Genomic DNA, 16,453 nt, shown 5'->3' on the forward strand with positions numbered 1-16,453 from the left:
AGAGATCTGATGGGAGATAGGGGAGAGGGGGAGAGAGGGAGAGAGATCTGATGGAGAGAAAGGGTAGAGTGGGAGAGAGGGAGAAGGAGAGAGATGGTAGAGAGGGGAGAGATGGGGAGAGGGAGAGAGATGTAACAGGGAGAGAGGGGAGAGGCGGAGAGAAGGGAGAGGGAGAGAGATGTGACGGAGAGAGAGGGTAGAGGGGGAGAGAGGGGAGAGGTGGAGAGAAGGGAGAGGGAGAGAGATGTGATGTGGAGAGAGGGTAGAGAGGGAAGAGGGAGAGAGTGATGTGACAGGGAGAGGGGGAGATGTTGGGAGAGATGTGACAGGGAGAGAGTGTAAAGGGGGAGAGAGGGGGAGAGAGGGGAGAGGCTGGGAGAGATGTGACGGGGAGAGAGGGTAGAGGGGGAGAGAGGGGAGAGGCGGATAGAGGGGAGAGGGAGAGAGTTGTGACGGAGAGAGAGGGTAGAGGGGGAGAGATCTGATGAAGAGAGAGGGTAGAGGGGGAGAGAGGGGAGATGGAGAGAGGTTAGAGAGGGAGAGAGGGGAAGAGAGGGGAGAGGGAGAGAGAAGGGAGAGGGAGAGAGATGTGACAGGGAGAGAGGGGAGAGGGAGAGAGATGTGACAGGGAGAGGGAGAGGGAGAGATGTTGGGAGAGATGTGACGGGGATAGAGGGGAGAGAGGGGAGAGGGAGAGAGAGGGGAGAGGGGGAGAGAGGGGAGATGGAGAGAGAGGTTAGAGAGGGAGAGAGGGGAAGAGAGGGGAGAGGGAGAGAGAAGGGAGAGGGAGAGAGATGTGACAGGGAGAGAGGGGAGAGAGGGGAGAGGGAGAGAGAGGGGAGAGGGGAAGAGAGGGGAGATGGAGAGAGAGGTTAGAGAGGGAGTGAGGGGAAGAGAGGGAGAGGGAGAGAGATGTGACAGGGAGAGGGAGAGGGAGAGATGTTGGGAGAGATGTGACAGGGATAGAGGGGAGAGAGGGGAGAGGGGGAGAGAGGGGAGAGGCTGGGAGAGATGTGACGGGGAGAGATAGGAGAGGGGGAAGAGTTAAGGAGAGAGGGGGAGAGCGAGAGAGATGTGATGGGGAGAGAGGGTAGAGAGAGAGAGGGAGAGAGGGAGAGAGAGATCTGATGGAGAGAGAGGGTAGAGGGGGAGAGGGGGGAGAGGGGGAGAGAGGGGAGAGGCTGGGAGAGATGTGATGGGGAGAGAGGGTAGAGGGAGAGAGGGAGAGAGAGATCTGATGGAGAGAGAGGGTAGAGGGGGAGAGGGGGGAGATGGAGGGAGAGAGAGGGGAGAGAGAGAGGGGAGAGGGGGAAAGAGCGGAGAGGGAGAGAGGGAGAGAGATGTGACAGGGAGAGAGGGTAGAGGGGGAGGGAGGTGACGGGAGAGAGGGGAGAGGGGAGAGGTGGGATAGGCTGGGAGAGATGTGACGGGGAGAGAGGGTAGAGAGGGAGAGAGGGTAGAGGGGGAGAGAGGGGAGAGGGGAGAGGCTGGGAGAGATATGACAGGGAGAGAGGGGGGAGAGAGGAAGAGAAGGGAGAGGCTGGGATAGATGTGATGGGGAGAGAGGGGTAGAGGGGGAGAGAGGGGAGAGGGAGAGAGATCTGACGGGAGAGAAGGTAGAGGGGAGAGGGGGAGAGAGGGAGAGAGAGATCTGATGGAGAGAGAGGGTAGAGGGGGAGAGGGGGAGACAGGGAGAGAGGGGAAAGGGGGAAGTGGCAAGGAGAGTGGGGGAGAGGGAGAGAGATCTGACGGGAGAGAGGGGATAGGGGCAGAGAGGGGAGAGGAGTGGAGAGGCTGGAAAGAGTGATGGAGGCTTTCTCATCTCCTATCAGATCCCTCTATTCTACGAGAGAGAGAGAGAAAGAGAGAGAGACCAGAGCCTTTGACTTATGTTGTCTGATGCTTCCTCAGTAGGTTGTCTGATGAGTTAGAAATCAAAGAAGTCTGTCACTGTATTGCAGCTCTTCATGGATATAATGCCATAGCTAAACGTGCAGTGAGGTTGGTGGCTGGGTAGACACTGGCTAGTATCCAAGCCAGGTTTACTCACAAATTAACTTTGATGAAGCACCAGTTCCTCATATACCAGATAGCACCAGTTCCTCATATACCAGATAGCACCAGTTCACCATATACCAGATAGCACCAGTTCACCATATACCAGATAGCACCAGTTCACCATATACCAGATAGCACCAGTTCACCATATACCAGATAGCACCAGTTCACCATATACCAGATAGCACCAGTTCACCATATACCAGATAGCCCCAGTTTACCATATACCAGATAGCACCAGTTCACCATATACCAGATAGCACCAGTTCACCATATACCAGATAGCACCAGTTCCCCATATACCAGATAGCACCAGTTCACCATAAAATATACCAGATAGCACCAGTTCATCATATACCAGATAGCACCAGTTCCCCATATACCAGATAGCACCAGTTCACCATAAAATATACCAGATAGCACCAGTTCATCATATACCAGATAGCACCAGTTCACCATATACCAGATAGCACCAGTTCATCATATACCAGATAGCACCAGTTCACCATATACCAGATAGCACCAGTTCACCATATACCAGATAGCACCAGTTCACCATATACCAGATAGCACCAGTTCACCATATACCAGATAGCACCAACAGCCAGAGTGACTTAGGCTTATTACCAAAATTGAGAAACAATTTTCACCACATTTTAGCACCGATGTAGCCGTGATGCACAGGTGTTAGTCTCCAAAGACGGAATATTTCACATCATCCAACAAAATCACACAGCTCAACTCTAACGACCGTGGCCGTCTGTGGCCGTCTGTGGCCATCCGTGGCTATCTGTGGCCATCCGTGGCTATCTGTGGCCATCCGTGGCTATCTGTGGCTATCGTGGCTATCCGTGGCCATCCGTGGCCGTCTGTGGCCATTCGTGGCCGTCTGTGGCCATCCGTGACTATCTGTGGCTATCGTGGCCATCCGTGGCCGTCTGTGGCCATTCGTGGCCGTCTGTGGCCATCCGTGGCTATCTGTGGCTATCGTGGCTATCCATGGCCGTCTGTGGCCATTTGTGGCCGTCTGTGGCCATCCGTGACTATCTGTGGCTATCGTGGCCATCCGTGGCCGTCTGTGGCCATTCGTGGCCGTCTGTGGCCATCCGTGGCTATCTGTGGCTATCGTGGCTATCCATGGCCGTCTGTGGCCATTCGTGGCCGTCTGTGGCCATCCGTGGCTATCCATGGCTATCCGTGGCTTTCTTTGGCCATCCGTGGCCATCTGTGGCTATCGTGGCCATCCGTGGCCGTCTGTGGCTATCCGTGGCTTTCTTTGGCCATCCGTGGCTATCTGTGGCTATCGTGGCTATCCGTGGCCATCCGTGGCCATCCGTGGCCGTCTGTGGCCATTCGTGGCCATCTGTGGCCATCATTGGCTATCCGTGGCTATCAGTGGCTTTCTTTGGCCATCCGTGGCCATCCGTGGCCATCCACAACCGATAGGCTGCCTTAAAGACCAATATATCCAAAAATGTAAGTAGCACACTCAGTCACACTCAGTCACACTCAGTCACGCTCAGTTTTATTATACAAACAAGCTAACCTAGCACATTATCTTGTTAAACTATTGAATGAATAGCTAGCGGGCTACATGTTATGCCAAATAACAGACACATAATATGATTTGAATGCGATTTCAACAATGGGGAAAGTAGGCAATGCATGACATGGCACCTCTCTTCAGGATTTAAGCAGTTTTAGTACATTCTGAGCATTAAAAACTACTAGATTCATTGAAAAGAAATATTAGATAACAAAAAAATATTTGAAAATGTATATATCATTTTATTTTTAATTTGGCTTTTCAATAACAGGCTATTTTTGTTGGATTATTGCCTACCCTGAGTGCACATCACTGTACAGCTACAACCTTCAGCCTCTTGAAAAAAGGCTGTATTAAAGCGTTTAAGGCCCATATTGGAATACATTCAATAGTAGTGGAGATTTGTTTGCTGTAAGAATGTCAAGTGTTTTGAACCATGCACAAACAAACTGAGCACGTGATAGTATTAGATCACAACAATGTCATGGTATGAAAATAGACTCACAGAAATAGCGGATTTTTCTCCCCCCCTCAACATATTTAATCTGTGAGGATCAATGTCGGTTATATTGTCTAGTTGAACTGGACGAACCGTAGAGGCGGCAAACTGAAGACGTCTGGAGAGGTGATCCTACCGCTCATGCATGCACACACAGGCACAAGGCTTTGACAAGATACAGACAGACAGACAGACAGACAGACAGACAGACAGACAGACAGACAGACAGACAGACAGACAGACAGACAGACAGACAGACAGACAGACAGACAGACAGACAGACAGACAGACAGACAGACAGACAGACAGACAGACAGACAGACAGACAGACAGACAGACAGACAGAGGGCAATGCTCCAACCCACTAGCTCACACGTAAACACTCTGCCTGCCTCCTTTCTGACTCCTGGCTCAATACAGGTTTCAAGTTAAGAGCCACTTATCTAAACAGAGAAGACATCAGAGACCCGAGGAAAATAGAAGATACAAAACAAATCAATCTTGTTTCTGGGGGAAGAAGAGAAAAAGTTTCGGGGATGGAATGGGTCTCGGAGACAAGTGGGAGAATGAGAAAGGGAAGATTATCTTAAACAAATGGAGGAGAGGGGAGGATTTCACAGTAAAGGGATGAGAGGGAGAGGGGGAGGATTCCACATTTATATTCCGAACCTGTTCCTGGAGAGATACCCTCCTGTAGGTTTTTAACTCCTACGCTGTTCCTGAATAGAATAATAGAATGTAATAGAGTTCCTGAATAGAATAATAGAATGTAATAGAGTTCCTGAATAGAATAATAGAATGTAATAGAGTTCCTGAATAGAATAATAGAATGTAATAGAGTTACTGAATAGAATAATAGAATGTAATAGAGTTCCTGAATAGAATAATAGAATGTAATAGAGTTCCTGAATAGAATAATAGAATGTAATAGAGTTCCTGAATAGAATAATAGAATGTAATAGAGTTCCTGAATAGAATAATAGAATGTAATAGAGTTCCTGAATAGAATAATAGAATGTAATATAGTTCCTGAATAGAATAATAGAATGTAATATAGTTCCTGAATAGAATAATAGAATGTAATAGAGTTCCTAAATAGAATAATAGAATGTAATAGAGTTCCTGAATAGAGTAATAGAGTTCCTGAATAGAATAATAGAATGTAATAGAGTTCCTGAATAGAATAATAGAATGTAATAGAGTTCCTGAATAGAATAATAGAATGTAATAGAGTTCCTGAATAGAATAATAGAATGTAATAGAGTTCCTGAATAGAATAATAGAATGTAATAGAGTTCCTGAATAGAATAATAGAATGTAATAGAGTTCCTGAATAGAGTAATAGAATGTAATAGAGTTCCTGAATAGAGTAATAGAATGTAAGAGTTCCTGAATAGAATAATAGAATATAATAGAGTTCCTGAATAGAATAATAGAATGTAATAGAGTTCCTGAATAGAATAATAGAATGTAATAGAGTTCCTGAATAGATTAATAGAGTTCCTGAATAGAATAATAGAATGTAATAGAGTTCCTGAATAGAATAATAGAATGTAATATAGTTCCTGAATAGAATAATAGAATGTAATAGAGTTCCTGAATAGAATAATAGAATGTAATAGAGTTCCTGAATAGAATAATAGAATGTAATAGAGTTCCTGAATAGAATAATAGAATGTAATAGAGTTCCTGAATAGAATAATAGAATGTAATAGAGTTCCTGAATAGAATAATAGAATGTAATAGAGTTCCTGAATAGAGTAATAGAATGTAATAGAGTTCCTGAATAGAGTAATAGAATGTAATAGAGTTCCTGAATAGAGTAATAGAATGTAATAGAGTTCCTGAATAGAATAATAGAATGTAATAGAGTTCCCGAATAGAATAATAGAATGTAATAGAGTTCCCGAATAGAATAATAGAATGTAATAGAGTTCCTGAATAGAGTAATAGAATGTAATAGAGTTCCTGAATAGAGTAATAGAATGTAATAGAGTTCCTGAATAGAATAATAGAATGTAATAGAGTTCCTGACTAGAATAATAGAATGTAATAGAGTTCCTGAATAGATTAATAGAGTTCCTGAATAGAATAATAGAATGGAATAGAGTTCCTGAACAGAATAATAGAATGTAATAGAACGTCTATGTGTTTCTATCTAACAGGCACTAAAGAGGTCAACGCCACAGGGAAGTCGTTCACAGTGAAGAGCACTCTGCAGCTGCAGGTGGATCAGAGTGATGATGGGGTGGCCTATACCTGCAGTGTGGAGCACGTGTCTCTTTCTTCCAACCCTTACCAGGTCACAGAGGTCCTGGAGGTTCACTGTGAGTTCTGGAACCTGAGAAACATATCCAAAAAAATAACTAGGATCAGACGATCCTACCATTTTATATTACATTGGATATGAACTCAGCCACAGATCTAGTATGGAGGATGTTTCAGTCACTAGTATGGAGGATGTTTCAGTCACTAGTATGGAGGATGTTTCAGTCACTAGTATGCAGGATGTTTCAGTCACTAGTATGGAGGATGTTTCAGTCACTAGTATGGAGGATGTTTCAGTCACTAGTATGCAGGATGTTTCAGTCACTAGTATGGAGGATGTTTCAGTCACTAGTATGCAGGATGTTTCAGTCACTAGTATGGAGGATGTTTCAGTCACTAGTATGGAGGATGTTTCATAATGTCTCTTGTCTCTCGTCCCAGACGCCCCCCATGTGGAGATCTCCCACTCCGCGATCATCCCTCAGGAAGGACAGTACTTTAAACTGGAGTGTGTCTCTAAAGGGAACCCACTGTAAGTACATGGTCTATCACTTAATAATGGATTTAGACAGTATATCCTATTGATAGACCTCTTAACATGTAATCTGATGTGACTAGCTACACTATATATACAAAAGTATGTGGACTCCCCTTTCAAATTAGGTGATTCGGCTATTTCAGCCACACACGTTGCTGACAGGTGTATACAATTGACCACACAGCCATGCAATCTCCATAGACAAAAATTAGCGGTATAATGGCCTTGCTGAAGAGCTCATTGACTTTCAACATGGCACCATCAAAGTGCTGTTATTGTGAAGTGGAAACGTCTAGGAGCAACAACGGCTCAGCCGCGAAGTGGTAGGCCACACAAACTCACAGAACGGGACCGCCGAGCGCTGAAAACCGTAACGTATAAAAATCGTCTGTCGTCGGTTCCAAACTGCCTTTGGAGGCAACTTCAGCACAATAACTGTTCGTCAGGAGCTTAATGAAATGGGTTTTCATGGCCGAGCAGCGGCACACAAGCCTAAGATCACCATGTGCAATGCCAAGCAATGGCTGGAGTGGTGTAAAGCTCTGGAGCAGTGGAAACACGGAAAAATCTGGGTTTGGCGGATGCCAAGAGCACGCTACCTGCCCCAATGCATAGTGCCAAGTATAACATTTGGTGGAGGAGGAATAATGGTCTGGGGCTGTTTTTCATGGTTAAGGCCCTTTAGTTCCAGTGAAGGGAAATCTTAACGCTACAGCATACAATGACATTCTAGACGATTCTGTGCTTCCAACTTTTGGGGAAGGCCCTTTCCTGTTTCAGCATGACAATGCCCCCCGTGCACAAAGCGAGGTCCATACATAGAAATGGTTTGTCAAGATCGGTGTTTGAAGAACTTGACTGGTGTGCACAGAGCCCTGACCTCAACCCCATCGAACACCTTTGGGATGAATTGGAACGCCGACTGCGAGCCAGGCCAAATCGTCCAACATCAGTGCCCGACCTCACTAATACTCTTGTGGCTGAATGGAAGCAAGTCCCCGCAGCAATATTCCAACATCTAGTGAAAAGCCTTCCCAGAAGAGTGGAGGCTGTTATAGCAGCAAAGGGGGGGGGGGGGGGGGGGGCTACTCCACATGTTGGTCATTTACAGAGCATTCGGAAAGTATTCAGACCCCTTCACTTTTTCCACATTTTGTTACGTTACAGATTTATTCTAAAATGTACTAAATCTGTTGTTTTTTTCTCATCAATCTACACATAATACCCAATAATGACAAAGAAAAATATATAAAAAATAAAAAACTGAATTATCACATTTACATAAGCATTCAGACACTTTACTCAGTACTTTGTTGAAGCACCTTTGGCAGTTATTACAGCCTTGAGTCTTCTTGGGTATGACGCTACAAGCTTGGCACACCTGTATTTGGAGAGTTTCTCACATTCTTTGCAGATCCTCTCAAGCTCTGTCAGGTTGGATGGGGAGCTTCGCTGCACAACTATTTTCAGGTCTCTCCAGAGATGTTTGATCGGGTTCAAGTCCGGGCTCTGGCTGGGCCACTCAAGGACATTCAGAGACTTGTCCCGAAGCCACTCCTGCATTGTCTTGGCTGTGTGCTTAGGGTCGTTGTCCTGTTGGAAGGTGAACCTTCACCCCAGTCTGAGGTCCTGAGCGCTCTGGAGCAGGTTTTCATCAAGGATCTCTCTGTGCTTTGCTCCATTCATCTTTCCCTCAATCCTTACTAGTCTCCCAGTCACTGCTGCTGAAAAACATCCCTACAGCATGATGCTTCCACCACCATGCTTCACCGTAGGGATGGTATTGGCCAGGTGATGAGAGGTGCCTGGTTTCCTCCAGACGTGACACTTGGCATTCAGGCCAAAGAGTTCAATCTTGGTTTCATCAGACCAGAGAATCTTGTTTCTCATGGTCTGTCCTTTAGGTGCTGTCATGTGCCTTTTACTGAGGAGTGGCTTCCGTCTGGCCATTACCATAAAGGCCTGATTGGTGGACTGCAGCAGAGATAGTTGTCCTTCTGGAATGTTCTCCCATCTCCACAGAGGAACTCTGTCAGAGGGATCATAGGGTTCTTGGTCACCTCCCTGACCAAGGCCCTTCTCCCCTGATGCTCAGTTTGGCCGGGTCTGCCAGCTCTAGGAAGAGTCTTGGTGGTTCCCAAACTTCTTCCATTTAAGAATGATGGAGGCCACTGTGTTCATCGGGACCTTTTTTATTTTACCTTTATTTAACTAGGCAAGTCAGTTAAGAACACAGCCTAGGAATAGTGGGTTAACTGCTTTGTTCAGGGGCAGAACGACAGATTTTTACCTTGTCAGCTCAGGGATTCAATCTTGCAACCTTTCGGTTACTAGTCCAACGCTCTAACCACTAGGCTACGCTGCCGCCCCTCTGACATGCACTGTCAACTGTGGGACCTTATATAGACAGGTGTGTGCCTTTTCAAATCATGTCCAATCATATTGAATTTACCACAGGTGGACTCCAATCAAGTTGTAGAAACATCTCAAGGATGATCAATGGAAACAGGATGCACCTGAGCTCAATTCCGAGTCTCATAGCAAAAGGGTCTGAATACTTATGTAAATAAGACATTTCTGTTTTTTTATTTTTAATACATTTGCTAAAATTTCTAAAAAAATCTCTTTTCCCTTTGTCATTACGTGGCATTATGAATAGATTGATGAAGGAAAAAAATAATTTAATCAATTTTCAGAATAAGGTACCAAAATGTGGAAAAAGAGAAAGGGGTCTGAATACTTTCCCGAATACGTTAACACTTTTAACAGGATTCGTAAATAATAATAATAATAATAATAATAGCCCTGCTTTATACTAGATTGCACATCTAAATCCAACTCCACTGTAAGTTGTAAAAAAAACTGTACCCCAAATGATTGATGTTAATAAACTACACATATACCTCCAACAGAATTAGAGAGAAATCCTTTATCATCACTATGTAAATTAATCTAGTCACTCTCTGTACGGGTTTGATGTGTTGTAATTATAGAGAGACACATACACACACACACACACACACACACACACACACACACACACACATGTCCACCTTGCAGGCAGCATGATTCATAATGTTTCTCAAACACAGTGACATTTCTAAAACTGTACACTTGAATGTATTGAATTACTTTTCTTGTTTCTATTTTTCACGAAAATAATTTTAAAAAATTGTGTCTGTGAGGTCACAGAGGTTTTTTCCCAAAATGGAACCCTATTCCCTATATTGTGCACTACATTTGATCAGAGAGTCCTGGTTAAAAGTAGTGCACTAAGGAATAGGATGCCATTTGCAACGCATTCTCTGTGACAGAAATCATTGCAGCCCAATAGAAGGAAGAGACCTTTAGCTTCATACAGAAATAATGAGTTGGACTCACAGAAGATTGGGAGGATTTTTGTTTTTACAGCGGCAGTAGACATAGGAGTACAAATTGGCTGTTACATTGGCATTCCCAAGTATTATTATTAGTATTTGAATATAAAGTTGAAATAAACACATCAAAAATGTAGATTAATATCATTTGAAATATATATTTTGTCAGACCAAAGTATCAGCTATCCCATCAGTTAAATATAGGATAAATAAAAAATGAAAAAAATACAAATGTAAAGTAACAACCTAATTTATATATTTTTTTTAAATCATAAAATGCAACTAACTGAATTTAAGTCAACTCAGTCAGACACCATAAAAGGTATTTCATTTTTACATTTATTGTTCAACAAGTGTTTAATAGGGATCGGCGTCCCGTCAACGGGACAGTTGTAAATCATGCAGCACCTTTTGTCAACATCGCAGATTTAGAGAAGCAACAAATGTCGGTACATATAAATGTCTTATATCGGCTGAAAGCTTAAATTCTTGTTAATATAACTGCACTGTCAAATTAACAATAGCTATTACTACGGAAAAAAATGCCATGTTATTGTTTGAGGAGAGCTCCTAACAGCAAAGCACTTTTTCCACCGGGACAGGTTTGATAAATTCACCTCTGAAGGTAAAATGTGTACTTACATTCTGAAATCTTGCTCTGATTTATCATACAAAGGGTCCCAGAGATAACAGTCTAAAAGTGTTGTTTTGTTAGATAAAATCCTTTTTCATATCCTAAAAAGGTCCATATATCATGCACGATCGATTTTGTATTTCCATTCGTTCAATTTGCAAAGAAAGGAATCTGTGAAAATATCACCCTAAACGTTGTTTCAACAAGTCAAATCACGTTCGTATGTATTCCTCAGAGATCCTAGAAGGTAACAAGACTTCACTATTTCATTAGGGGTGTAGTATATCCTATAGGACACCATATTTGGTCAGAGAGCAACGCCTTCATGGCACGACGATGACGGTCGCGGTCGTCACTTGAATGACTGTATCTTTATCAAAGAAGCACCAAACAGGGTCAAACAAAGCTAGCTAGATGGCCAATGAGCTGGGCTTTATGGGAGTATACGGAAACTATGTATATGTCGTAAAATGTAGCTACTAACTTTGTACGACAGCATGCCTTTTCATTTTAGACAAAAATTATAACGATATTCAGAGTTATGAAGATATGAAAACTGGTTGTTTTGCAAATGTTGAACTTATAATATGGCAACTAATACTTGGAAAGCTAAATCAAAGTCCAAGTATACAGAGTTGACGATATACTTGCAGAAAAATGTAATATGAATGTGAATGTCTCCTTCACGATTTGCCCAAATGTAGCTGGGGACTTCACACTAAAAGTCTTGTAGTTCACTCATACTTCAAGTTATCCATCTGAAACTTTGCACATACACTGCTGCCATCTTGTGGACACTATGGAATTACAAACAGAGTGATGGCTAGAACTGGGACCTTTCTCTTGCATTTCAAAGATGGTGGTAGAAAAACCCGTTTGGTATTTTCTTTGTATTTTCTTCTACCAGATCTATTGTTTTATATTCTCCTACATTCAATTCACATTTCCACAAACTTCAAAGTGTTTCCTTTCAAATGGTACCAAGACAATGCATATCCTGTCTTCGGGGCCTGAGCTACAGGCAGTTAGATTTGGGTATGTCATTTAGGCGAAAATTGAACAACAAAAAAAGGGGGCTATCTAACATTAGATTATTCAACTACATTATGTAATACAAATCTCCACATTTATTTTTGTTTAGGTTTATAGCGTTGTATAATGTCACATGGTTAATTTTCATTAGCATTTTGGCATGTTTTTTTATATTCAGAACATAAAACAACATTTATGAAGCAAACATTGTCCCTTAACGTCTAGCACAGCAAATACTCCAATAGTTCAAAGGTCAAAAACAAAGACGAATAAGAAAGAGAGTTCCAAACCTCTCTGCCAATAACAGCTCGTTTTCAGTTTTCCCCTCCCCACTCAGACCACTCCCAGACAGTCCAAGAAAATTACTGCTTGATAAATTGCTCTTTACTAAGACAATATTTTATGTTTATTTGGACCATTATAATTGAAAACAATCACAGTAAGGTACTTAATTGTTACTCAGAAATTATTTGATATTGAGATTTTTTTTTAAATGGCTGCATTGGAACTTTAAAGGGATACTTTGGGATTTGGCCAATTTCTCCAGAGACAGATGAACTCATGGATACCATTTTTATGTCGCTGTGTCTAGTATGAGGGAAGTTAGAGGGAGTTTTGCGAGCCAATGCTAACTAGCATTAGCACAATGACTGGAAGTCTATGGGTTTAATGCTAGTTAGCAATTGCGCTAGTGCCAGTTAGCAATTTCTTTCAAACTGGACATAGAGATATTACAATATTATCCACAAGTTCATCTAATTCTGGGGAAGTACATAAAGCCTCTAAAAATCAAAGTTCAGTACAAACATTTGTAAAATATGGAAAAGTATTCATTTGAAAATCCCCCCAAAAAACATTACGTGGTAAACACAGTAGTACTTTTATTTTTCCTCATTTGCTTTATAACTCTAAAACTTAATTAAAATAAACATATTTGAACCAATATTTATATCCTGTATTATTCGATCAGGCATGTGGAGTTGACAGTTTATGGTTTATGGTGATTTCAATATTGTTTGTTTAAATCTATCAAAAGTAGAGAACTTTACAGACCATGAGTGGTATTGTTGCACAAATGCAATGAGGACATGAATAAGCATTGCTTATGATGTAGTCACAGTTTTGAGATAAATATTATTTAAAGGAACAGAGGGCTATTGCAAGAAACTACATAAGATCCCTTTTCAGTGAATATTAATTATTGCCTGTTTTTGTCATTTTAGAGTTTGAAATTGGAATTCTTTCCTCAGGACAATTGCATTTCCGGGCATAGAGCCAACATGAAAATAAATAATATAGAAAATATTTTGAAAATTCCCCCCAAAAATCTTTCCCTTCATCCCGACATTCAAGAATCCCTGAATAAAAACCCTTGTACACGGACTGTCACTTGTTTGTTTTTCCTATATGTCAAACTTACTAGAACTGGAGTAAAGACAGTGAGAACAGGGTGAATGACAGTCATAGTAAAGACAGTGAGAACAGGGTGAATGACAGTCATAGTAAAGACAGTGAGAACAGGGTGTATGACAGTCATAGTAAAGACAGTGAGAACAGGGTGAATGACAGTCATAGTAAAGACAGTGAGAACAGGGTGAATGACAGTCATAGTAAAGACAGTGAGAACAGGGTGAATGACAGTCATAGTAAAGACAGTGAGAACAGGGTGAATGACAGTCATAGTAAAGACAGTGAGAACAGGGTGAATGACAGTCATAGTAAAGACAGTGAGAACAGGGTGAATGACAGTCATAGTAAAGACAGTGAGAACAGGGTGAATGACAGTCATAGTAAAGACAGTGAGAACAGGGTGTATGACAGTCATAGTAAAGACAGTGAGAACAGGGTGAATGACAGTCATAGTAAAGACAGTGAGAACAGGGTGTATGACAGTCATAGTAAAGACAGTGAGAACAGGGTGAATGACAGTCATAGTAAAGACAGTGAGAACAGGGTGAATGACAGTCATAGTAAAGACAGTGAGAACAGGGTGAATGACAGTCATAGTAAAGACAGTGAGAACAGGGTGAATGACAGTCATAGTAAAGACAGTGAGAACAGGGTGAATGACAGTCATAGTAAAGACAGTGAGAACAGGGTGAATGACAGTCATAGTAAAGACAGTGAGAACAGGGTGAATGACAGTCATAGTAAAGACAGTGAGAACAGGGTGAATGACAGTCATAGTAAAGACAGTGAGAACAGGGTGAATGACAGTCATAGTAAAGACAGTGAGAACAGGGTGTATGACAGTCATAGTAAAGACAGTGAGAACAGGGTGAATGACAGTCATAGTAAAGACAGTGAGAACAGGGTGAATGACAGTCATAGTAAAGACAGTGAGAACAGGGTGAATGACAGTCATAGTAAAGACAGTGAGAACAGGGTGAATGACAGTCATAGTAAAGACAGTGAGAACAGGGTGAATGACAGTCATAGTAAAGACAGTGAGAACAGGGTGAATGACAGTCATAGTAAAGACAGTGAGAACAGGGTGAATGACAGTCATAGTAAAGACAGTGAGAACAGGGTGAATGACAGTCATAGTAAAGACAGTGAGAACAGGGTGAATGACAGTCATAGTAAAGACAGTGAGAACAGGGTGAATGACAGTCATAGTAAAGACAGTGAGAACAGGGTGAATGACAGTCATAGTAAAGACAGTGAGAACAGGGTGAATGACAGTCATAGTAAAGACAGTGAGAACAGGGTGAATGACAGTCATAGTAAAGACAGTGAGAACAGGGTGAATGACAGTCATAGTAAAGACAGTGAGAACAGGGTGAATGACAGTCATAGTAAAGACAGTGAGAACAGGGTGAATGACAGTCATAGTAAAGACAGTGAGAACAGGGTGAATGACAGTCATAGTAAAGACAGTGAGAACAGGGTGAATGACAGTCATAGTAAAGACAGTGAGAACAGGGTGAATGACAGTCATAGTAAAGACAGTGAGAACAGGGTGAATGACAGTCATAGTAAAGACAGTGAGAACAGGGTGAATGACAGTCATAGTAAAGACAGTGAGAACAGGGTGAATGACAGTCATAGTAAAGACAGTGAGAACAGGGTGTAATGACAGTCATAGTAAAGACAGTGAGAACAGGGTGAATGACAGTCATAGTAAAGACAGTGAGAACAGGGTGAATGACAGTCATAGTAAAGACAGTGAGAACAGGGTGAATGACAGTCATAGTAAAGACAGTGAGAACAGGGTGAATGACAGTCATAGTAAAGACAGTGAGAACAGGGTGAATGACAGTCATAGTAAAGACAGTGAGAACAGGGTGAATGACAGTCATAGTAAAGACAGTGAGAACAGGGTGAATGACAGTCATAGTAAAGACAGTGAGAACAGGGTGAATGACAGTCATAGTAAAGACAGTGAGAACAGGGTGAATGACAGTCATAGTAAAGACAGTGAGAACAGGGTGAATGACAGTCATAGTAAAGACAGTGAGAACAGGGTGAATGACAGTCATAGTAAAGACAGTGAGAACAGGGTGAATGACAGTCATAGTAAAGACAGTGAGAACAGGGTGAATGACAGTCATAGTAAAGACAGTGAGAACAGGGGTGAATGACAGTCATAGTAAAGACAGTGAGAACAGGGTGAATGACAGTCATAGTAAAGACAGTGAGAACAGGGTGTATGACAGTCATAGTAAAGACAGTGAGAACAGGGTGAATGACAGTCATAGTAAAGACAGTGAAAACAGTCTGAATGACAGTCATAGTAAAGACAGTGAGAACAGGGTGAATGACAGTCATAGTAAAGACAGTGAGAACAGGGTGAATGACAGTCATAGTAAAGACAGTGAGAACAGGGTGAATGACAGTCATAGTAAAGACAGTGAGAACAGGGTGAATGACAGTCATAGTAAAGACAGTGAGAACAGGGTGAATGACAGGGAGTAAAGACAGTGAGAACAGGGTGAATGACAGTCATAGTAAAGACAGTGAGAACAGGGTGAATGACAGTCATAGTAAAGACAGTGAGAACAGGGTGAATGACAGTCATAGTAAAGACAGTGAGAACAGGGTGAATGACAGTCATAGTAAAGACAGTGAGAACAGGGTGAATGACAGTCATAGTAAAGACAGTGAGAACAGGGTGAATGACAGTCATAGTAAAGACAGTGAGAACAGGGTGAATGACAGTCATAGTAAAGACAGTGAGAACAGGGTGAATGACAGTCATAGTAAAGACAGTGAGAACAGGGTGAATGACAGTCATAGTAAAGACAGTGAGAACAGGGTGAATGACAGTCATAGTAAAGACAGTGAGAACAGGGTGAATGACAGTCATAGTAAAGACAGTGAGAACAGGGTGAATGACAGTCATAGTAAAGACAGTGAGAACAGGGTGAATGACAGTCATAGTAAAGACAGTGAGAACAGGGTGTATGACAGTCATAGTAAAGACAGTGAGAACAGGGTGAATGACAGTCATAGTAAAGACAGTGAGAACAGGGTGTATGACAGTCATAGTAAAGACAGT

The 16,453-nt window shown here is 42.3% G+C and overlaps 1 protein-coding gene across 2 annotated transcripts in view; it reads left to right on the top strand.

Moving 5' to 3' along the window:
• The window catches only part of LOC115163818 (cell adhesion molecule 2), a 401,886-nt gene that overhangs the window by 347,669 nt on the left and 37,764 nt on the right, over positions 1–16,453 (top strand). For both annotated transcript variants that reach the window (XM_029716006.1, XM_029716007.1), the window contains 2 exons: positions 6,269–6,430; positions 6,813–6,903. In XM_029716006.1, the coding sequence (XP_029571866.1) occupies positions 6,269–6,430; positions 6,813–6,903 (253 nt within the window). The remainder of the gene's footprint in view (positions 1–6,268; positions 6,431–6,812; positions 6,904–16,453) is intronic.

The sequence above is a fragment of the Salmo trutta genome, chromosome 26, assembly GCF_901001165.1.
Source record: "Salmo trutta chromosome 26, fSalTru1.1, whole genome shotgun sequence".
NCBI lineage: Eukaryota > Metazoa > Chordata > Actinopteri > Salmoniformes > Salmonidae > Salmo > Salmo trutta.